This window comes from Sceloporus occidentalis, unplaced genomic scaffold (assembly GCF_023333645.1).
Source record: "Sceloporus occidentalis isolate IW3139 unplaced genomic scaffold, rSceOcc1.0.p SCAF_61, whole genome shotgun sequence".
NCBI lineage: Eukaryota > Metazoa > Chordata > Lepidosauria > Squamata > Phrynosomatidae > Sceloporus > Sceloporus occidentalis.
The window spans coordinates 4,086,852-4,111,255 of record NW_028317041.1 but is presented as its reverse complement, the minus strand read 5'-3'; the positions used below and the strand labels follow the sequence as shown (position 1 = coordinate 4,111,255).

The 24,404-nt window shown below is 37.9% G+C and overlaps 1 protein-coding gene across 6 annotated transcripts in view; it reads right to left on the bottom strand.

Annotated features, from left to right (window-relative positions):
* Positions 1-24,404, bottom strand: part of LOC149287424 (inositol polyphosphate 4-phosphatase type II-like) — a 164,349-nt gene that overhangs the window by 9,225 nt on the left and 130,720 nt on the right. For 5 of the 6 annotated variants that reach the window (XM_089492952.1, XM_089492950.1, XM_089492953.1 and 2 more), the window contains 8 exons: positions 22,161-22,299; positions 17,748-17,920; positions 16,537-16,660; positions 13,980-14,097; positions 12,966-13,106; positions 11,915-12,012; positions 7,037-7,149; positions 1,694-1,848 (listed from right to left, as the gene is read on the bottom strand). In XM_089492952.1, the coding sequence (XP_089349078.1) occupies positions 1,694-1,848; positions 7,037-7,149; positions 11,915-12,012; positions 12,966-13,106; positions 13,980-14,097; positions 16,537-16,660; positions 17,748-17,920; positions 22,161-22,299 (1,061 nt within the window). The remainder of the gene's footprint in view (positions 1-1,693; positions 1,849-7,036; positions 7,150-11,914; positions 12,013-12,965; positions 13,107-13,979; positions 14,098-16,536; positions 16,661-17,747; positions 17,921-22,160; positions 22,300-24,404) is intronic. The other variant, XM_089492955.1, reaches the window with a different exon arrangement.

Below are 24,404 nucleotides of genomic sequence, written 5' to 3'. Positions count from 1 at the left end.
TGGTTGGGGCACACACGGCAGGAAGCCCTCTGGTTGGGGCACACACGGCAGGAAGCCCTCTGGTTGGGGCACACACGGCAGGAAGCCCTCTAGTTGGGGCACACACGGCAGGAAGCCCACTTGCAGGGCACACGGCAGGTTGCCCACTTGCTGGGCACTCAACTTGGGAGTCCACTAGTGGGGCGCTGGCCGCAACTCAGGAACAAATCAGGAACCAAAACAGGAACAGATCAGGCACCAAAGCAGGAACAGATCAGGCACCAAAGCAGGAACAGATCAGGCACCAAAGCAGGAACAGATCAGGCACCAAACAGGTAGTCCTAAACGTCAATGTCAAGGCCCAGACTGCAGGGCTGGGCAGGTTTATAAAGGCTGTCTTGATCATGTAATCAACTGCAGCTGGACCTGATAATCAGTCTGAGTGGTTCTGAGTGGCAAGGGCGGCCACTAGTGGCTGGAAACGGGAATGAGCAACTCAAAGTTTAAACAAGTCCAGCCAGCGAAGGGTGAACGTTACAGGTGGGCACAAAAAACCCAGACTAATATGTAACGAACTGCAGGCCTTACTTCCCTCAGTTAAGGCCAGTGTTCACAATTTCACAAAAAGAAAGACTATGCGAAAATGTCCATGGGACAAGGCGAAAACCACTGCTGACCAAAAAGAACACAAAGCCCTGTTTTAGATTTGCCAAAAAAATACCTTGATGACTCCAAAGACTTTTGGGGTAATATTCTGTAGACACACGAGTCAAAAGTGGAACTTCCTGGAAGACACTAGTCCAGTTATATCTGGCGTAACGCTAACACAGCATTCCACAATAAGAACATCATACCAAAAGTCAAGCACGGTGGTGGTAGTGTGATGGTCTGGGGTTGCTTTGACACTTCAGGTTATGAGCGACTTGCCATAATTGATGGAACCATGAATTCAGCTCTTCACCAGAAAATCCATGTCTGGCCTTCAGTTAGTGACCTAAAGCTCAAATGCAGGTGTTTTATGCAGCAGGACAATGACCTGAAGCATGTCGACCCGAAGGGCTCAAAAGAAACTAAATGTAGGTCAAAGTCCCGACTGATTGATATGCTGTGGCATGACCTTAAAAATGCAGTTCATACACGAAAACTTTCCAATGTGGCTCAATTAAAATAATTCTGCCAAGAAGATTGGGCCAAAATGCCTCCATAGCGTTGTAACAGAGTCATTGTCTGTTATTGCTACTGTTTGATTACTTTTGTTGCCACCAAGGGTGGCTCAACCAGTTATTAGGTTTAGGGGACAATTGCTTTTTCACATCATGATATAGGTTTTGATTAACACTTTACCTTGAATAAATGAAATCATAATTTTAAAATCTGCATCTTGTGTTTACTCATGTTGTCAATTAAAATTATATTTAAATATTCTCTTTGGTTACAATCAATTACACTATTATCTAGATGAAGAAAAAATGAACTTGGCTTTCCTTAAACATCTTATTGAGGCACTTACACTTGAATTAAACCAAATCAAGAATATGAATGGGTCTAAAAACATCTTAACTTCTACTTTTCCTAACTCCCCTGGACAGAGAATGTGCTCTTGTCTTATCATGGACATAATTGATAGAATGTATTCCAATTGTAAAAATAACAAAACGTTTTTTGTGTGTGGGAAAAAATATAATATAAAAAAAAACTGTTGGTGAATACATACCTTCTCATACAGTCAAGTGCCCGGATGAAGTAGTCTTTGTGTAGGTCATGTTCATCTCTTAAGACTGAGCATTGTTCCAATGTTACTGACATAGAGGTCCTGTCTTTGGCACTTTTACAGCATGTGAATCGAACGCCGTTCATTTTGCGGCAAATCTAACAGAATCAATTACAAAAAAATATGTATTGGGTTACATATCTACCTTATATTTTCAGTCATAAAAACACGTTTTGTGTGAATCAACAGATTATTAACATTGTTAAAGGGCTTCAGTCGTTTCAAAGATTCTTAATTACCCTGGTTCCATCTCCCTTGAGTTATCCTCTCTATCACAATGATCGACAGCAATAAAAAAGTTATAATGTTTTAATATGCTTCTAATGTGCTTACACAAAAGAAATGTGCTGCTAAATTAAAGAAAATATGCTTGCCTAATAACTTATACTTATAACTTGTTATACTTCCAGTAAGACAAGATTTCCTACCCTGTGTGGTTTCATACAATATGGAGGCCCTTAGTGGTCAGGTGACCATAGGTAGGGGACCAATGACAGAAGGATCTATTATTTCATAAACCCATTAAATGCATAATGTACATACACATATTGTTTTCTTTTTTATTATAAAGCACGAGAGTGTTGCATAATACAGAAACCAGGGCAGAAGCAATACATGTAGTAACATAGTTATAGCTTATTTAAGCAGGGCCCTCCTTTTGTGTCTCTAAGGGGTGGTGGCATAAGAAGGTTGGACATGTTTGATCTGTTTTGCTTTAGAAGTTTTCCCTTTGTTTAATGGCCAAATCTAGATGCAAATTTCAGTGAAGCATCGAATGGCAGGGTACGCGATGGACATGTGCTAGCACAGGTATGTTTCAAAAGATGGGGACATTCTGTGCAGATACCAACAAAGCTACTAAATACCATTGGGATTTCTTAAGTGTAGGAAAATCCATTACTGGTTTACATCAGGGAAAGAAGCATTGAAAAAGTGAAGTGAACAACCAATATTCTCCTCTCAACATTATCAGCTTTAATTGCTCTGCTTTCTTCCCTTAATCTCTGACATTAACCCTATATTCTTCCACACTATGCTGGGCAATGCATTGTAATGTAATTATTTGCTAACTAGAGTGACCACAATGGCCATGTTTTCCAGGACACGTATAATTTTTACATATTACTGACCAGCCCAGATAAAATGCTGCCCTGTAGTATACATCCCCTGTAATGCAGGGCAGCATTTTATCTGGGCTGGTCAGCAATAAGTACAAATTATACACGTCCTGGAAAACAAGGCTGATGTGGTCACCCTGTTGCTCACCCCTCTGGCACAGAGTTTTCTGAAGCTTTATGCCCTAATAAACGCATTCATAAGAACATTGAGTGGAACCCAAATTTGTACGTGATGGGCACTAGATCCTCCACGCCGCAATTCATAATAGATACAGTTACATTGTAGCCCTCAGAAAACACAGTCCAGACAAGAAATGGATTCTTTCACAATTTCTGGAGTACATTGACCAGATTTTTATAATGAAATCCAGGGACATGTTTTATAGCTTTATCTGTATAATCCCAACAAGTTACACGCAGACAAATTAAGTATACACAGTGTGTGATAAAATGAAAAACAAAATCCATATAAATGATAAAGGAACTGTCATCAGAAATAAATTTTTATGAGATTTGAACATCACTGTAACAAATAATTGCTATCTCATTTAAGGCTATCGTATTGATTTAAGCATCGCCATCATATTCCGCAATGCTGTACTGTAGGAACATTCGTGTTATTTCCAATGGTGGTTTTCAACAAATAAAATTTGCTGGTGGGAGTTAATATAATGATATTAACTATGGTAAAGACATTGAAGGCAAAAGGATATCAGCCTTAATCAGTGGTTATTCCCGGAAAGTTGGGACTTTTGGTCACCCTAATCTACAGTGGAGTATTTCACTGGGACTTTTACAAGATTCATCTATCTGAGGAAGCTTTGGTGATCTCTCTGTTCATTGAATTTAACAGGTTATTTTAAAATAGTCTTTATATTAAGTGCATTCAGTATGAGTAGTCCCCTCTCTGGCCCTTATATTTCAATGGCTGAGTGAGGAAACTATCTTTGAAAGCTCATGTAAAAAAAGAACCAGGCATTTGCAGGCATTCACTGTTAAAGGTTCTTAAAGAGCATAGTTCAGTCACTGGTAGACAATTTAAATTAATCTTCAACGATTACATTACAGCAGGTATAGCAGCGCCATGAGATTAGCTCAAAGAAGTGAAATATAATTGGAGATACAGCTTGATCACAATAATCACGTTTCTGGTCAATAACTTTAACATAAATCGCAGGGAAAGCACTTGAATATGTATTAAGGGATATGATCCTGCAGTGCAACTTGTTTTTGAAAAGAAAACCAGCATGGTGCAATGAGGGCTCATGTTAAATATATTTCTTTATGAGAGCTGGAATAAAGAATGCAGCTCAGAAGCTCTGCTCTAAGCAACTGACTTTATAAATGGTCACAGAATGATAATTCAGAGTTCACTCAAATGTCGATTTGCTTTGTGGGATAAGTGCTGTCTTTGTATGGGGCCACAAGAAAGACTCTGCTTCTGGGACACTCTAAACTGCTATGATCTGCTGTTGATGTCTTTGTAGTAAGGTGGTAGCATTATTTCTCAATAAGAAGGTATTTGCTTTTAATTAAAGGATTTAGGTCCTTGTGTCTCTTTTTAATTTTATTGTAGGCCAGAAAGTTATAGGGAGCCCCATAATGGTCATAAGTCTATGGGTAGGCAACCCCGACATAGGCACATGTTGATGATTTACTGATTGCCAATTGTTTTTCCTTTCTTTGTAAGGTGTTTGGCCTACTTTAAGGCTTTACTGCTATAATATGTAAAGTAAACACATTATATAAATATTGTTTTATCTTATCAAGCATGTTTTGTAAGAGTATTATTTAATATAGAGTCCAGCACAGTGGAACCATATTTAGGTAAAATATTATATATTATAAATATTATATATATATATATATATTAATTAAACAAACTACATTGTTTCTCACAATAAACTACCGTGTTTGATGTGTTGATAGTTACAGGCATTTAGTGCTAGTGAAACAGTCCTTGAATTAAGAGGACTGTTGGACATGTTTGATCTTTTTTACTTTATAAGTTGTCCCTTTCTTTAGCAGCAATATACGAATACACAAAGCCAGTAAAGCATCAAATTGTGAATCACATACAGGGAGTGTACTAGCACAGATACGTTATAAAAGATAGGGACATTCTGTGCAGACATCAACAAAGCTACTGAAGTGCCTTTGGGATTCTTAAGTGTAGGAAAAATCCATTAGGCTACTGTTTTACATCAGGGAAAAAAGTGTAGTAAACAACCAACTACTCAACCCTCTCAACATTACCAGTTTTTTTGTTTTTGCCTTCCTAAATTCCACCCCTGCATCTCTGCGCACGTTTATTTCAGCACCTGCTCTTATAACCTCCCTCAATTTACCCTTTGACAGACCGGCTTCCCTGTAGAAAGTTTAGCCTTCTTTCTGAAAACTTTGGGTATGCATCTGAACAAATATTGTGTATACTACATTTATTAATACTTTACTTATTCTGCAATTTATCGGACCATTCTCATTAATGGGACACTCCAGCCGTCATATGCACTTTAATGCTAAAGATAAGTGTGCCGTTTAAATTACCATTTTCTTCCCCTTGCAAATGCATAAAGAGATTTAGAAGAATTGCCCCATTCCTGGGGGGCATATTCTGTACCGCTGTAGAAATGTTATGCACAGCGTTAGTTTCCATTGAATCCTTTCTTGTTCTAAAAAGTCACACTTCTGATATTTCCACATGAAAAGACGCCATTAAGAAGACTTCATGCTATATCTTTTCACTCGACCAAGTTGAATGGCATTTTAATGGACCTAAAGATCGATAGATGTTCTCCTGCTTGTAATACCATAAGGGTATTTCACTGCATACCGTAAATGAAACATAACAGATTCAAACATTCAAAAATTTGGAAATACCAGATACTAAAAAAACTGCCATATTTATACTACAGATCCATAGGACTACAACACAAAAAAGTGGACTAATTCAAAATAAAACAAATGTGTAGGATATGCTATTAATTTACTAACAGATCTTATGTACTAATAGTGCCAACTGAAATATGTGAGAAAAAATATCAATATGACCAAATATTATTTTTCTTGTATGTAGTTATTGCTTCATGTCTGGCTTAAGCAGATCTGCAGCCTATAAGCATGCAGCGATCAATAAAGGCTCATGAGCCTTAGGGAAGCAACGCGTAGACTATGAACGTATTTATGTGTCTGTACTGGAAACATAACTAGTTACCCACTGAGAATTACCGCTCTAATATTTGTTATGCTGAAAACTATTGATGTAAAACAATATTTCCAGGTCATTACTATGGCCACCACAGTCAATTTATTAGAGTACTTTATTGCTCATTCTTGAAAATTGCAATCAGACTCATTTCAGCATTCCGTAATGTGCCAACAAATCTAATGGCAATTAATACAGTTTCATGCCTGAATGAAGGCAAATATTAAATAAATCTTTATTCTAGAAATGCATTTTGTCCAAAAGGAATGAACATTATAATGTTAATAGTAATAATAAAAAAATATTTATACTAGAATATTAAAATTAAAGTGGCAGTCGCACTGATTTTTTTCCTCAAGGGATCAGCAAAGTAAACATTTTTGCCTTCAGTAAAAGGAGGTGGATTTTACTTAGTAGTATAATAAACCTCTAATTTTTGTCAGGAAGCACAGCTAGGCCTAATGCATAGCCATCCTTCCCGAGCACTCCGGTTCTTGAGTGAACCTTTAAGCGACCAACTCAACTCTTTTGCCCAGGATCATGGAACAGGGAGTGGACAAAACTTTTTTTGCCAAACGTTTTGGTTTTTCTTTTAAATAACTACGAAGGTGTGTTTAGTTACAAATACTGGTAAATTGAAGAGGATAGGATGTTTTCTGATTCTTGGATTTTAAACATTTATGTCTGTATAAAAAGGATATTGTTGAAGAAGAAGAAGAATGCTGCTCTCATTTTCTTTGTCTATTTTAAAATGGAGTTTACATCAGCTTCATGTTAATGAGATTTCACCTAAGCCACCATGTCACTAAAGCAACAGTTTGCATAAAGGCAGTGAGGGCATTAGAACCAAATTACAAATTAAACAACCAGTATGCCTAGAACTTGATGGTAATAGTAATTTTGTTAGAATTGTCTCTGCCATAAAACATGATATAAAGCCATTAACATGTCCGGGTGACTTACAGTAGCTGCCAATGACATGATCTCAATGTTTTTCCTCTTTTTGGCTTGTGTGTTTTGGTGAAGGTTTTCGAGAAGTTCTTTCAAGTCACTTTGTTCCTGGAATAACTGGAGGCCTAAAGTGAAAACAAATGATGCAATTAAAAATAAGCTGTATTTTTAAAATGAGGATTTTTATTATGAGGTCATACCCAAACTAGACTAGTATGGCTTCCCTTCAGGAATCTACCTGGTTCAATGTGAGCAGATTAATCGAAATGTGTAGCATAAACAGGCTTAAGTTTAAAAGCACAAGCCAAGCTAAAAAGAAGTATTAGCAGATAAACTTGTTTTTTTCCTAAGAAATGTAAAAATGAAGAGGAAAAAAGTCTTAGAATGTGTTATCCATGCCCAATGCAATTATCCAGAAGACCATGATAAAAAGTTTGTGCTACCAGGGGAGGACTGGCTCCATTCAGCCCAGGGGCCAAGTCCACCCAAGTAGCCCTTCATAACACTCTCTTTGTGTGCTATGCAGTTTTGCCCAAAGCAGATTTACACAAAGGCGGTGCAAGAAAATAAAAACTCAAAGAACACAAAAATGATACAAATACAGCTGTAACTGATAACTAAAGCCCTTGTTATTATAGAAGGACTGGTGTCTGTGAGTTTACAGAGGAAACTCATGAAAAGGGTGCAGATAGAGCAATACCCCCCCTGACCCCCAAGTACCACAGTAGCACAGAAATCATAAATATATTAAACCTTGTAAATGGATTTACATTATATTTTCTAACATCTATGTCATCTTTACTGCTGTCGTTCATTTTCATTACACATATGCCATGAATTAAGTTTCATACTTACAGTGCAGTATAAAAATGCTGCTTAATCAATGTGTGTAAGGACATTATTTTTCATTAATACTCTAACCACATTTTTTCCCCTTTTGAAACACCTCTTACTCATAGACCCATAAAAACACGAACTAAGGTGATATTGAATAATAAAACAGTCACAGAAACAGGTCGATTCAGAATAGCTTTTGCCTATCCCATGCATGTTTAAATTAGACGGGTATGAGGGACACAATCCTTTTTTATATATTAAAAGTTTATCATAAACATTATACTGATATTTTGTAGTTGTGAGATTCTTTGTTCCGTGCTGATGAACTCTGTACGTGACAAGTCATGATGATAGGTTCTGATTTTTACTTAAGAGTCATCATAGCAATAAACACTGACAAGTCAACACAATAGGTTTCAGCGCTGTGAACAGTGTTATGTTTTACTCTATGATCTCATGTGACAGCACTGGCGTTCTCTGCTTTTTCTTCTGTGCGATGGTTGCAGTTTGTTCACCTGCCTGAAAATTGGAAGAGATGTAATAACTAATGGCAAGTGTTCATCTGGAGATTATATCTCAGACTTCTGGACTTTTCAGTGGAATGACAGCGTGTAGGTAGAAAGTAAATGCATTACGCTCAAAGGAACATGAGAATCCCACCACAATTCCTTTACAAAATTCAGAAATTAATTGCGTAGTGCCGTCAGGTGGTCCTTGTTGTGAGTGGACTGGAAATCAGAATGTTCTAAAAATGTCTACAGTTGTTTAATAATAAAAATATTTAATTAATAGACTACACAGACTAGCTTTTTTTCCTCATTTTTCTATTATCCCTTTAGAAACAAAAGAACAGCCCACTGTATGGATTCAGTGATGAGATGCAGCCTGGAGATTGTACAAGTAAAAAAGGAATATTTTCATGTAAAATGTACATTATAAATTTTGTATAGACTTCAAAAGCACTTTCACTTTACCTAGGGAATACCGTGCATACATTCACAATATAATATGTAAAATACGAAAGAAAAACCCCAAAACATATTTTTACTTACATTATGTCCCCATCTATGCCAAACTAAGTAGTAAATGGGGCTAAAACCATTTTTTTCTTATTTTTTTTTTTTAAAGGAAGCACCTACCCCACATATTAAAATTATCACATAAATGTAGTGCTACATACATGTAGATTGTACACGAAGCCCATGCACATACCATGTGATAGCACATACCATATTTCAGAAGAAGGGGTACATTCAAAAACTATGTCAATATTTTGCATCTGACTACAATTCCCATCAACTCTCATCTTCATCACTCTGGCTGAGTGGGTCTGGAGAGGTGATGGAGTTTGTGATCCACAAAAGCTTACCAGCACATTATTTATTTAAAAAAAGGGGAATTAGGGAAAGCGGTTTTGGAGTGAGGGACACCTGTTATGTCACAATCACAGATCTGCATGTTAGCAAGGATCATGCCTATTGGATTCATGCTAGCAAGCAGCCTAGTGTGCAGCCCCCATACATTCAAAAATGAAAGAAAAATAAATTAAGGGATTTGCACAGATACTGTGTGGAATACAGGCCAAATTACTGACACACGTTTAAAATGGTTAAACAAAATGAATATAGGTGAAGCTACAATTAAGTCTCATTACCTTGACCTCCACAGAGTTCCCACAAAGGTGGCATTTTACTAGGGGAGAGTTTGCCATAATGATAATGGAAAAGAACCAACTGCAATGCAAAAACAATCTGGCCATCCTGCAGTCCTTTTGGCCATTGAGAGAAGGGACCCCTTCGAGGAAGGGGGCCCCCTGGGACACTGGAGGGTCCCTATAATAACAATTATAACATGTTTAAGAGAGACTGTCACATTTGGAATAAAGCTGCGTTTATTCCTGCACTCAAAAACTGTCAATATTATGATAATATTTTTCTTTAATCTCCCATTTTTGAATTACTTCAAATTTGTGTTTATTAGTTCTGACATCCACCAAAATCCCGATCATAGCACTTCATGCACATTTTGCCTCATTTACCCGATGCCTCTATACACATCTCATTTGAACCCTTCTGTCAGCCCGAGTAGGAAGTCATAACACACTTCCTACGCTCTGCGCATTGCTTCAGCAGACAGAATATAAGCCTTTGGCATTAAAGATTGTTTACAACCATACAGTTCCTCTGTAAAGCCATTATCACGAATATCTAAGGGCGAATCAGCAAGTTAAAATGTGATGTGGCAGCTCTCACAAACAGCACAAAAAATAACAGTTCACGCATACACAAAAACATCATTAATACGTTTGATATCGTGGTGACAATTTTTTTAATTCTATACATAAGACGTGCATAGAACATTGTTTTGAGCTAAAAATAACGACTGCTTTGTACTTGTATTACACAACAAAGTCCAGCTAGTTTTCCACAGCAAACTATTCTGACAGGACACGGTTCGGAAGCTTGGGCCAACCACGGCTGGTTATTGTTATGTGTGTCGGTATTAGTAACCTTAGCTCCCCCTACATGACCTGACTTAAGCATAAATGGTGGTGGCCCGAAACTAAAGTTTATGATTAACACAGCCATTGCATTTTTCTTCTCAAAATATCAAGTCAGTTTATCTCAAAATGTATGGACCTGTCAAACAAATGCTATATAAAACTCCCGCAAAGTGACTGTTCTGCTAGCGTGGTTTAGGAGCCTCTCTCGATAAAACACATCTCTGTCATAAGTTAATGGGCTTCTTCTGCACCTACAAATGCTTAGTGAGACAAAAGCTTTTTGCAGAACATCCATTTTATGGCGAAGTAGAGGCATTTATTTCTAAGGCAGGCAAGCATCAGATTGCCACAACATTTTGTTTCAATTATGTCATCCCATTGCATTTAAATAGGAACTAAGAAAGAGGGTGATAAAGCTGGTGTGTTCTAGTAAGAAATGGTGTTCCGCCCAACCATCCATAATACGACCATTAGCTTCAGTCTCTCCGATTTTGCCATGTGAGATGCACTTTCATATTCTTTTACTTTATTACCATGCTCTTCTTCCGTATTTGATTACATTCTGGCTAAATGTAATGTGTAATGTCTAGGCATCAAGCAACATATTAAAATCTATTTACTTTAACTGTCCCTGGTTGTTTTTGTAACAGCAGGCCGCACTTAGTACTTCCTGGCTGTGTCCTGTTGCACACTGTGCTGTGCTATGACACTAAGGCCAACTGCTGAGAACACCTTCACAGGAGGTAGGCGAGTGATTAATTCTGCCGGAGAGACCATGAGATGTAAATACCCCATGTGGATTTGAGATATGGCATGATGATTTATAATTTGCAGATATTTATATATGCATTTATTTTAACGCAGTGTGCTCCGGTAATTTGTTTTGCTCTATTTTCCACATATACAGGACCACAAGAACAGCTGGTATAATTGTATGGGACCTTGGCCGCTAGGGTGCTCGTATGAGGCCCCTGTTTTCCTGACCAATGTACCCCCTGACATTATCTGAACTATATGTACACTAATTTGTCTGGTCACCATGCCAAGCACATGTTTCAATTCTTGCTGTGACTGACACGCATGTTCCTATAAATAACATGCTTTAAACAGTCACAATCTAACATTTAGGAAAGGGAAGGAAAGAGTAACATATATTACAACCAAGGCATAAACTATATAACAGTTAATGGTATAAAATGTGAACCATAGTGCTCAATAAATAGCATATATGAAAAAGGTATATGAAAAATTAATCGTAATCATTATACAAGTGTTAGAATCGAGACATCAATTGTTAATGTGTGTACAATTAATAATACAAAATAAAAGTGATCTCTCTGGCTGTCTTGTTGTTTAATTTGTTGTACTTGTTACCTTTCATTCAGCCAGTTTGTGAGATGTTTTATATGATTTATATTTATTTTAGAGAGAATTACAATGGTTATTTCTCCCTTTTGCCAGACCAGACAAAAACAGAACAACAAAAATAATATCTAGAAGTAAGATATAAATAGATTTATTGTAATCATTCTTCTGTATGTTATACTTACAGTCTGGAGTGCTTTTTTCTGTACAAAGCCTATAATATTCTTTCAAGTGCTCCACGTTCTCTTGGTTAATACTTTCTTGTAAAGAGGTATCGCCAAATCTGCAAAAGTTCACAAAGGGAAACAAGGCTTACGCTGTGAAAAGTAATAAACCAGTCATAAACAATGGTGACGTTGGTGACTGACAGTGATAAACGAAGCTAATCCTTCTTGTAAACTGGCTTTGCTTTTATATTGTTTTATTACTTTTCTTTTTTATAATGTTTTGCTGCATCAGGTTTAAGGATTCTGCTGTGCATTTCAGCTAAGTATCCTCGTGCTTCTAACTCTCTGGTAGTTGTAACCTTGGTTAAGGAGATGAACTGACAAAAAACATAACTCTTGGGTACAAAATGCCAGAGTTTAGGGAGATGAAATCTAAATTCCTAACAAAAACCCGCATCATACATCAATCATTTCTGGTGTAAGATTTTTTTTAAAACCAAATAGCCTTCCAATTATTTCATCTTAATTCTCTGCAACAGACATGGCAATTGGTATATCAGTTCTTTATCTGGTACATTACCCATAACTCTTAGTGGTAAATCTCAGCTAAATGTGATCTGCCATAAAGCAATTACCAAAGAGTGGTATTTGCAAAAAAAAAAAAATGGTACTTAAATAACACCTGAAGAACAGCGGACCAAGAGGCAAAAAGCAAACATAATATAATAACCAAACTTTCTGTAATACACTAAACAATATTTAATGCTGAAAGGAAAACTTGTTTTTAATCTATAAGACTTTCCCTAAACGTGGGATAGCATTGATTCCCGATGGTGTTTCTCATAAAGTATTTCTTCCTCATTCTCAAACATGTAATGTAATTTAGATTAGTAATAAAATGTACTAAATCTACAATCAGATGTTTTGCACAATTTAATGGAATAAAAGCTCCCGCATGCAAACTCAGGGATTTACAGCTCATTTAATTAAGCTTTTCTAAACTCGAAAATTATGGATAAATATGTCTAAAATTGAAATAAATTGCGTAAGAGCTTCGCTGCAATCTTACCTTTCGGCAATTGTTTGCTGTTCGTTAATGCCGACATTAAAAAACACTGGGTAGACCGACAGCATTTTACCATCTTTAATTCCTTGAGGTAGAAGCTCAAACATTTTTGTGGGAAGTTTGATCTCTACCACAAAGCACCCGCTAGAAGCACAACAATATAAACAAAATAAATTAGAATATAATACCAACTAAAAAAATACATCTAACCAGGGCCATGGCCAAAAGCAATAGTTTGACAGACCAGCACAGTATTTAATAGCTGCAGGGTAATGTATGAAAATACACTGAAAAAATACGCTGGAACCTCCATTTGGTGTGTAGTTCTAATTGGGGAATCTTCAACACCGGGCCCTGGGGAACAGTCCAGAAATTGTATTTTCCCTACTTGAACATAAGTGATTTAACCATTTTCAACAATTTTGTTTAAGATGTTTGAGCTCAACATGCGACAGCCCGATGGCCTGAAATTTGTACACCTCTGTTCTAGGTATTTACTTAGCTGGTAATGTTTTTTGTATTTTGCGAGAATTATTCATCATTAAACATTATTATTAAATTATTGTGGTCTTCTCCAAACATAAGTATAAAATGTAGTAAAAACCCAGTACTGTATCCGAGTTTCTGTTTCTGGAAATGTAGCATGACATTAGTGGCGGGAAACTGCCCATCACTGACAACTTTCTCACCAGACAATTTTTTGAGAAAATGAATACAGAAGCAGATAAAAAGCCAACTTTAAAAAAAATATATATTACGTTCTGTCTGCTAACTAAAAGGTTTGTTTTTGCCATTATGTGCAAATGAAGATGACAGACATTCCAAAAATCAAATCTACTAACAGGAACAGACAGAACCTGTGACTTAATTAACTAATTAACTATGGTAATATCAACATAATGCATTAGGACACTAATTACTAGTGAAATATTCTGCTCTCCCATAAACAATAAATGCTTATTTAATCCAATATCAACAGATGTGTGAAACCTCATATCTGGCAAAGAAAATGCTTACCGTCTTCCAGTGACAACTGGCAGGAAGTCATCTGATTTGGCTTCTGTTATCTTAAATAATACGTGCTTTAAATCTGAAATACCAATGGCCATATCTTCAAGCATGCCAATCTCCTCACCTATGTACAACAAGGGGAGAAAAAGTGAGCAACAAATGAAAAGTCTTAGATTAAATTCTATGTATAAAAAGTTATTTTGGTGCAAAGATTGACAGGTGGCCAACCACCAAAGCAACCAACCAGAAACGATAGAGGACAAATACTCAATGACTACGATGCCTGAACAACTCCGAAAGAGCTGAGGGTCATAAGAATATAGGGCAGAAAGTGGAGGGTTGCATTGGGGCATAATGTGGATTAGATTTTATTAAGACTCAATTTTTTATTTATTTTATTTTTTTTAGCCTCACAATAAAAGGTTGTCAAAATGTGAAATAAAATAACAAATGATTTAGAAATGTTAGTAATGAGCAATAATTTTGGAATAGCCCTCTTCGGCAACACCATTCAGTTCATCTCATTGTGCACTTGTGACTTCAAGGTGCTACCGCAATCAGATAATATCCTGTCATAGTAAACAAGTATATAGTGCAAAAGGTGATGCTCTTTTTAAGCCATTACACTAATTTATGGGACATAGTGGCAACAACAAAATAATCCTTCCGATTGTAGTATTTCAGTAGTTGCTATGGTGACAAGACCACTTTCTGAATTTGTACCAGAATCAATTCTTATATGCGACCTCCTTTGTGAATAATACATACTAATCTGTGAAATAAGTTTCCATTTTGGTTGATGGAATGTTTGTGGGAAGTGATCCAGCTTTCTCTTTTACCCTTCCCATGACATCTTCATTTTATACGTTTTCAAATTTACTTTTATTTTTCACATTTTACTTTTATCCAAGTATCATCCCACCTATTATTGCCCGGACTATGTTCTCATCCCACCTGTCTGCAGTGCAAAGGACCCCACCAACAACACAGCTGTCGCCACAAATGATGCGTAACTGCATATGCTTTACATCCTCACAAAGCAAGGTTTGTTGGCTAAACACAACTTGATTTAGGCAAACCTGAATTGCACTGCCCTTTTCGATGGACACCAAATATAAAGCAATATTAACCTCTTCATTGGAGTGACTTTTTTTTACTTTACACTTCTCTAGTCCTGTAGCTGCATGCGATAGAACGTTGCACAAATCATTCTAGGATATTAAAAAGATAGGAGCTCATGTTAATCAGGCTGCCTGCCTGTCTGCATTCATCATTTAATATGCTCTGCATGCCAAGATGGGGTAGAGCAGAACACTGAGCTGGTTGGACACTTCAGATGACTGATTTACAGCTCTCTTCAGGCTTCTGATGTTGATGAGTGATTTTTCATAGCTGCTGGTTGAGTGGGTAAATCACAGCTGCAATAGCTTTACGCAGGTATGAGAATCTAACAAATTATGCATCCTTGTTCTTTAAGTGGCTGTGCATTGGTTGTGAAGCAAGAGAGCCATAATAATTATTCCAGGAAAGAAATGACTCAGTATGTTGTGAGCAGTTAAGAGATTATCACTTACTGATTACCAAAACCAACAGGGAAGAATTGTCATTTTGCATGGTTAATTAAGTTGGGCTCAGAGTCAAAAGCTATAGATTTGTTCATAACTAATGCTAATAACCTCTGTATGTATTTATAAGAAATGTCAGCTCACCCTTTTCATCTTATCCATGCAGCTTTCCTCTAAAGCAGGTGTTTATAAAACTTGACTCAATGACACGCATACTTCAGAGAATTTAACTTTATCACAACTGTACCTTTACCAAAATCTGGATTCTTTTTTATAACACCACAGGGGCCAGTAACGTTAATGTTTCATTCTCACAATTGCACTACGTATATACGGTACTTGTACATATGTCCATTATTTTTTTCACAGATTTTTTCAGTTTACTATATGTTTATTCCATGTTGACACACGTGATAATGAATGCACCAATGAATGCCACATGAAGTCCCCAAAGACTCAAAGTTTTGATGGTGGGGAAAGTGGACTTGCCTTTTGTCCATCATCTACCCTAGAAGAAATGGTCATGCCTCTATTTGAGAGGGGAAAAAGAATGTGTACTCCTGCATTAGTGGATAAACCCAGTGGAAGTCTTAAGAAAATAAAGCCGGACAATTTAGTTATCGTTAAGGGTGGTTTAGTAGTTAAAGATCAATACAGAAACTTCTTGGAAGTCTTCTTTGACAACAACTTTCACTCTATCAATCTATCTAGCTTTTTTGTGTCACATGACAATTAAACATTCCTTAAGAAAATCTAAGGTCTTTATAATTCGAGAACTAGTTCAGCAAAGATGGTGGAACAGCACTAGTAAAGTATTACGCCAGCTACAGGCGGTGCATATTTCTCTAGCCATAAACTCAGGAAGGGTTGTAATAAGTAGCTGTCACCAGCTTCGTCGTTTAAGCTGACCCTTGTAGATGAGAATGACACCGTAACACTTAGCCCCCATCAGTAAAAGAGATGATGGGTGAGCCTAACGCAGAAGTTACAACACTTACTGTATGTGCTCAGAAGACCTTCGTATTGCACAAGTAATCCTACAGTGTGCAGCTGCTGTAGAAAGCTGTGATTGTGTAAACTTGAATGTATCTTGATTAGAAACCCACAAACTAGTCCAGAAAGCTTTAAATAAAAAAACATGATTAGAAAAAACTGGTATAATTATTTTGCACAACAGAACAGAACACGGTACTATATTTCAGATTGCATAATCATTCTTAGATACTATGGTGAATCATGATTGATGGCTACTTTCTAGAAAAAAGCTTTGCAGGTCGCCTAGTGCCTGGCCAATTCACAGAGTCCTGCACACCTGGGATTCCTTTTTTTGTGCCTGGATGCCTGCAATTGAAGCATTTACAAAAGCGGTGTTGGCGGGAGCCCTACGCGGTAGGCTGGTATTTTTAAAAAGCATATTTTTCCATCATATACATTTCTTTATATTTTTGGTGTCCAACTAGAGAGCTGAAACCAACCATCTAGGGTTTGTATGGTCTTAAGGCTAAATAAATCTACTGGGTCATTAGAACTCGATCTGTAATAAGAGCAAACATAGCAAACTAATTGTTCAAAGTGTTCATTCCCTATCTATGCTTCCCATTGGGTTACTGCCATACACACTTAAAAAAAACCTTGAATTTACTTTCTACTAACTATACCTTCATTGAAGGACCTCTTCCTGGGGGAAAATCCAAACCAGAGTTTCCCTCGTGTTAACATGAAAATCGTATTATACTAGCCAGTATGAGAACTCCCAATCAATATTATGGGTTTATTGTGGCAAACTTTAGTGAATACCTGTATTGCTTGTTGAATGGCTGAGAGATTTAAGTTTTCCTGGTTGAAAATTACTGTGCGATTTTCAGTATTTCATCACGTCTAGGAAAAACTTAATTTAGCCTTTATTGTTATTTTTTTATTACAAGAATTTTTTTTAGACATTGTTTTATAGGGAAAATACATTGAGATTTCCCTCATTTTCAAGTAAGTCCTGGGAACCAAGTCCTGACAGATCTATTAGTACGTGGCTATATTGAACATAATGTCCTAATTCTTAGGGGGTCAAAAAAAACAACCTAACATTGTCTTATAATTAAACGATGGATGCCACACATTATAAAGCAGGCGGTGCTGCTGCTAATATGAAGGTTTATCAATCCACTCGCTTTCTCTAAGCAATGACTTTGTTTCATTCACGATGGACACTTACTGCTTGGCTGAAAACCATGTCCCTTCTAAAGGTGAGCTGTAAGCACAGCGGCAAGCCGCACGCCAACTCTTGGAATACGACAAACGTCATTGACTTCTGCGCCCTGTCCACCACTTCTTCCACGCACTCTTTCAGCGTGATTACCAGAGGATAAAGTTGTTCGTGCCAGTCTTCTGCATGGGGGGGGGGAAATACGACGATCAAAAGAAAGTGAAAAAAGAACATTATTAAAAGGAGTATCTGCTGGCATGCTGAGAAAACACTGAATACATGAAAATATTATGCAAACGTGCGCTCATAAAACAGACGCGGGTTTTTGAATTTATTAAGCATTGCAGCTAGTCGCCGGCTGTCAGTCACTCTTAATACCGAGTAGTGACAGGCTTATAAAACACCAGCTGTTCCCTAAAGTGTGTGTGTTTTTAGGAACAGGTGTCAGGCAGACCAGCTTTGCTCTTAAAAAAGATCATACTATTACAATTATCGTAATTACTATGCAGACAAGCTTAAAATTAGCACCGAGCTTCCAAAATAGCTTTGTCTGTCAGCTGCGCAAAAGACAAACAATGAGGAATAAGTATTGGGAAGTACAAGTGTTTACGTCTCGTGGATCCACAAACTACATTGATACATAAGAAGGGCTTGATTTATATTCTGGGGGCTGCCATGAACAATAATACCGGTTATAATAATATTAATTATTCTTTGGGGGTCACAGGTATAAAATGGGCGATGTATGTATAGGCAATATGCACTATTTGGGGATTTACTCTGACAAAGATTTAAACTACTTTTTTGGGGCGAACATTAAAAAAATGTAAAGTTGTATAAGCTTTCAAGTCCTCAGAGGTTTCCTTTTTTGGATTTAATGCTGCCATCTGAAGATTAAACTTCTGAGGTTTCCAGCCTACGTATCTTGTATGTACAGTACTGTAGTATGGTAGTATAAAGTGTAAATGTATAAAATACACATTTTGGAACTATATAAATCATTTTTTAAATAAAACACATTCATACCCAAATATTTTACGTCCAAGTATCCATTGGAAATATAAGATGTGTCTCACAGCATGTGACATCATCAATCAATATCATTTGCACAATTTAGATGTAATTTTTAATGGGATTATTCTACTGTGTTGTGGGTATGTTAAGATAAAAATTGCTAGATGTGAAAACATCCACATAGTCCTCTAAGGACCCTGACAGTGGGGGGGGGGGGGGGATGCTTATGTCGGCTTGCCAACAAATTCCCATCTGGTCTAAATGATATAATGAAATCCCAGAGGTTGCAATTAAATGCCTAAAACCCGTGAGCCCTGGTACATGTTAAAATATGTATTGAGGAAAGCATTAAAGTCATCTTTAGAAGACTGGAGTCCTCGGTCTGGAGTGTGAATAATTTCTGATGTGTCATAGTACCGTGTTTGCGATACAGAAGTATAAGAAAACTTCAAGGATTTAAAAGCAGACCTGCCGATAAACTTGGGATTCAATATAACATAGAAACTGGCTTAAACGTACGGCGTTTTCAGCGATGGTTATAATAATAACGTTTTCAGCCACCTGTTTGCCATGAACATTTTGGACATTCATCTAAGCCGAAGGCTAACACAACTGCTAAATCAGCAAATTAAGAAGCCTAGGTCAGTCGTATGCAGGACCATCTTTAAATCTAAAGGTGCACCCAGCTGAGCCGTATCTAAGTGGAGGTACAGCTACTGGCCCAGAATCTTCCACTGAGTGGTCTGTGTGCCACCTGCTGCTGGGCACTGGAATATGACGTCATGGTGGTCTCCAAATGCAGCGGGAAAGGTCGTGGCAGAAGAAGCACAGACCACCAGTGTACTATGGCAGCTGCTGAGGGGACCCAATGGAGAGCTGCGGCGGGCCCGTCATGTAAACCCGTAAACCATTTCATTTATGTGACTGCCGTATGGTGTGTTGAAACACATAGCCAGTTTTTGTAACTTAAGGTGACAGGAGAGTATCCTGTATTCTATGAATAATTCAAAAGATACTTTTGATTAAACACAAAATATCTAATGATATTCACAGATGAAGTGTTAGATGCTTTCATGGAGCAACCAAAACACAAAATAAGATAAGAACCTATTCTGTAAAAACGTCATCTACCTACGGATTTATTTATCCCTCATGTCCTTGGCTATAAACACTTGTTGGTCTTCCACACTCCACCGCATATAATTTACTCAGTGTCACCAGGGAACTATGAAGATGAATCACTTTGATATATTTATATATATATATATATATATATATATATATATATATATATATAATCACAAAGGCAACCTATACTGAGGTCCTCTTGACACCGTTCTTACAATTGCAACAGTGATCTTCATGCATAACCACTCTTTATAGCAGCTCGGCATAGTAATGGCAGAACACCTTCCATTAAATACAAATGACAAACTATACGAGGGATGATCTAATTTAAGCCCTTTTTCACCAAATACCAGGTATTTTTATAGTTCTACTCTCATCTTAGCAGGTTCCTTGAGTGGCTGGTAATTTAACAGGTAAACTACTGTTTAACACAAAATCGATGATGCTCTACACTGCTAATCCACTTGATCTCAATATTAAGAAACAGGATTGGCAGGGCAAATCAAGTACTTGACAAAAACAGCATTATGGAAGCTTCATAAAATCCTGAATCTTGATTTACTGTTCTGATTTTGCGCTTCATAGAATTTATTTCCTCCCAAAGTTTGTGTTGGGTGGCTGTTGTATGCATGAATATCAGCTTGTTTTGCGGTACCTTCAAATTAAAATATATCTTTTCTATTTTGAACAAATTCACTGTAACTGACTGTTTATCTACACTTTTCTGTTATACATATGTGATTTAACAGAAATTGGAATAACTTTAAGAGGTGATGGTACAGATGCTCATGTCCAGGAGTCATCTTAAATGCTCACCTTGGGGAGCAGTGACTATCCAATGGTTAAATCCTATGGCTGTCATGTATGTACAAGGCCGGTCCGACAATGGAGCCGAGTGGGGCAACAGCTCCAGGCCCTTTTTTTTTTTTTTTTTTTAAAGCCGAGGAGAGAGGGCACCGAGTGGTTCTCGCTTACCAAGTTGTCGGTACCCGCTCGGCGCCCGTCTCTCTCCTCTGCGAGCCCTCTAGCTCGGTCTCGGTGACGTCATTTCCGGTGCTCAACATTACAAGCCGGCGCCGAGACCAAGCAGGGAGACTCGCTGCAGGACTGCTGAAAGGTAAGTACAGGGGGGGGGAGGGTAGATAATGTGGGGACGGCAGGGAGGGAGAGGAAGGGTAGATAATGGGGGTGGGGGGTTAGCATTTTAAACTTCGCCCCAGGTGGCATTTTGTCTTGGGCCGGCCTGTGTATGTAGCTGTGGTACAGGTTATTTTTTCTGATAGGACAAACGTTAATTGTTATAGTGTGATCTCACGATGGATTTAATGGAGCTCCTGGATTGTTGGTTTGCTTCAGATTCTAAGAAGTAGCTGATCTTATTAGCAGTGAAAATGTTAAACAAGGCATGATAGGAAACTAATGGCTGCTCCTATTAAAATGTTTCTCCAAAAACAACAATGAGAAAAAAACCCCTTAATTACAGTGTTAGTGTCTACAACAAAAACAATGATAAGAAAAAAAAAAAGAAGACAAGCTATATCTAACCATGAAGCATGGCAACTCTACTGTTGAAAAATATGTTTGAAATTATTCATCCAAACCTTAACCCTGGGCTGGACATCTCTATGTAGAATCTAGAAGCCAGTCAGATAATTCTGGGAGCCAACTTGTTTTTGTTAAGAGACATGATGGCATAAATCCATTGAAATAAGATAGCACAAGAGAACAGGAGGCACGGCTCCTGGGATTTGTCCAGATATGCTTAACCCTTTAAGTTCCCGTGGCCTTGGGCTAAAGAAGAGAAGTCTGATGGCAACCACAACCATTCCCAGATTTGCCATGTACCTATTCTGCTTGTGCCGTGTCTACAAAGTATTTATACATATATTTTGGTAGTGTAAACAGGTTTTTCGGCATTATATCTTAAGAATCCCGGCAGGTAAATCAATGGAAAAAAGTCTACCAACAAACATTGGCATCTGTATATCTACTCTGTAAACACACTGCTAGTAAGTACTGCTCATACCGTAGTTTTTTGTTGCAGACAAAATGAAATAATGTTAAACTCAAAGCTAGTGCAGCTACAGCGAGATATTTATTAAACAAAGCTTCTTATTGAAAGGAAAGCACTGTCCATCTTTGAAATATGTTCTTATATAAAGAAACATCGTTAGAGAGATATCGTGCTAAGCATATTCCATCAGACACAGGAACAATTGCTCTATGGCTTACTCTTTGCTCTTCTGCAGGATCAGGACGATTTGTTATTTTTCAGCTTACCATTTATGTGTGACGTGATGAGGTCTGCAGCTGAGCCATCCAGTCTGTTTTCATTTGTGCTGTTGCTTTGTTCAAGTAGCCTGTCCGTCATGGCAATAATACAATGTAAACTCTTTCCTACATTGGCCCACACCCTATCCTGAAAAGAACATAAGTATCACAACATATACAAAACACTCTGAACAAACAAAGACAAACTTTCTCATCATCAAGTTACTAGTGTAAAGTTTAAGAAATCAATCTTCCCCATCAATTTATCTATCAGACTAAGTACATAGACGCAGAACTTTGCTTCACCAACCATATAACTAGTCTAACAGCATAAACACCCATAAAACAGGGGAGAAAAGGACACATCAGCCAATTTACTTTTCTGCAAGGAAGGGCTACTAAACCACAGGCATGTCTGCAAATACATGCAAAGTCAGATGGAAATGTGTAAGGCTATTGATGATGCTATTGATACCCCAGTGTGTTCCCTTTTTTAACTGGAAATAAAGCTCATATGCACACAAGTACGGTAGATAAATCAGCATCCGTCCTTCATGTGTTCATTTAAAGAGAAACCTATTACTACTATCCATTTAGGATCATATGGATCCCTCTGCATTCCACCTAAATAATTCTTAAACGATCAGTCTAGTTACCAAATTGAATTTTTATTTTTAATGAGTGCATCAACTGTGGAACAAACTGCAAAGCATTTTCCTGCCTGCAAATTGGTGTATGCATTCCTTAGTCATATCATTTTCCTCCTCCCTGAATGCTTCAGGAACCAGGCAGCATTAGTAGGTACACTTCTTGCACATGCTCAGTAGCACTTCCTTTGAAGTCATCAAACCGGCAGCCAATCACATGTATGTTAGCAGAACATTGGTGTTCAGACAGCATACATGTGATTGGCTGCTGCTACAACTATTGGTTTTAATTGGCGTTTAGCTCCCCTTGACTAGAATGGGAGTTCTCCTGAGCATGTGCAAGAAGTATACTGAGGTATGCCCCTTGCTTTTAGTAGAGGCAGCTGGGGAGGAGTGTAATGACACAGAAGTCTCATTTTCTAATTCCAATACCTGCGCCGATTTATATGCAGTAAAATTCCCTGGAACCCATGCAAAATTGACTTTAATATGTTATTTAACATATAGGAAATAGGGTTCGGGGGTGTTCCTTTAATATTGTACTAAGGCAGGGGTGGGCAATTAATTTTCCCATGGGGCCACATGAGAAATTGGAATGGTTTTAGAGGGCCAGACCTCTACAAACTACAAACTCCGAAGCCTTGTCCATTTTGTTAACTTATGTGCTGTTTAATAAAGTTATTCAAGCCTACGTCATTGGTAGAGGTGCTTGAATAAGTAAGGCCTGAATAACTATTAGCACAGCACAGAAGTGAACAAAATGAACAAGGCTTCGGAGTGCATACCGTATTTTTCGCTCTATAAGACGCACCTGCTGATAAGACGCACCTAGATTTTAGAGGAGAAAAAAAAGGAAAAAATATTTTGAGCTAAAAAATGGGCTAAAATATTTATTACAATAACTGAATAAGCTATGAACACAGTAAGACACACGCAGTAAGACACACACAGACACAGTAAGACACACACAGACACAGTAAGACACACACAGACACAGTGAGACACACACAGACACAGTAAGACACACACAGACACAGTAAGACACACACAGACACAGTGAGACACACACAGACACAGTAAGATACACACAGACACAGTGAGACACACACAGACACAGTAAGACACACACAGACACAGTAAGACACACACAGACACAGTGAGACACACACAGACACAGTAAGACACACAGACACAGTAAGACACACACAGACACAGTGAGACACACACAGACACAGTAAGACACACACAGACACAGTAAGACACACACAGACACAGTGAGACACACACAGACACAGTAAGACACACACAGACACAGTAAGACACACACAGACACAGTAAGACACACACAGACACAGTAAGATACACACACACAGTAAGACACACACACACAAACACAGTAAGACACACACACACAGTAAGACCTCCCTCCCTAACCCCCCTTCTCAGTATCTCCCCTCTAACTCCCTAACCCCCCCTTCTCAGTATCTCCCCTCTAACTCCCTAACCCCCCCTTCTCAGGATCTCCCCCCCCGCCCCGGTCACTTACCTTAAACTCCTGTGTTGGAAGCGTGAGGCGTTTGTCTCGGGTGCCGGCGCTTCACTGCTG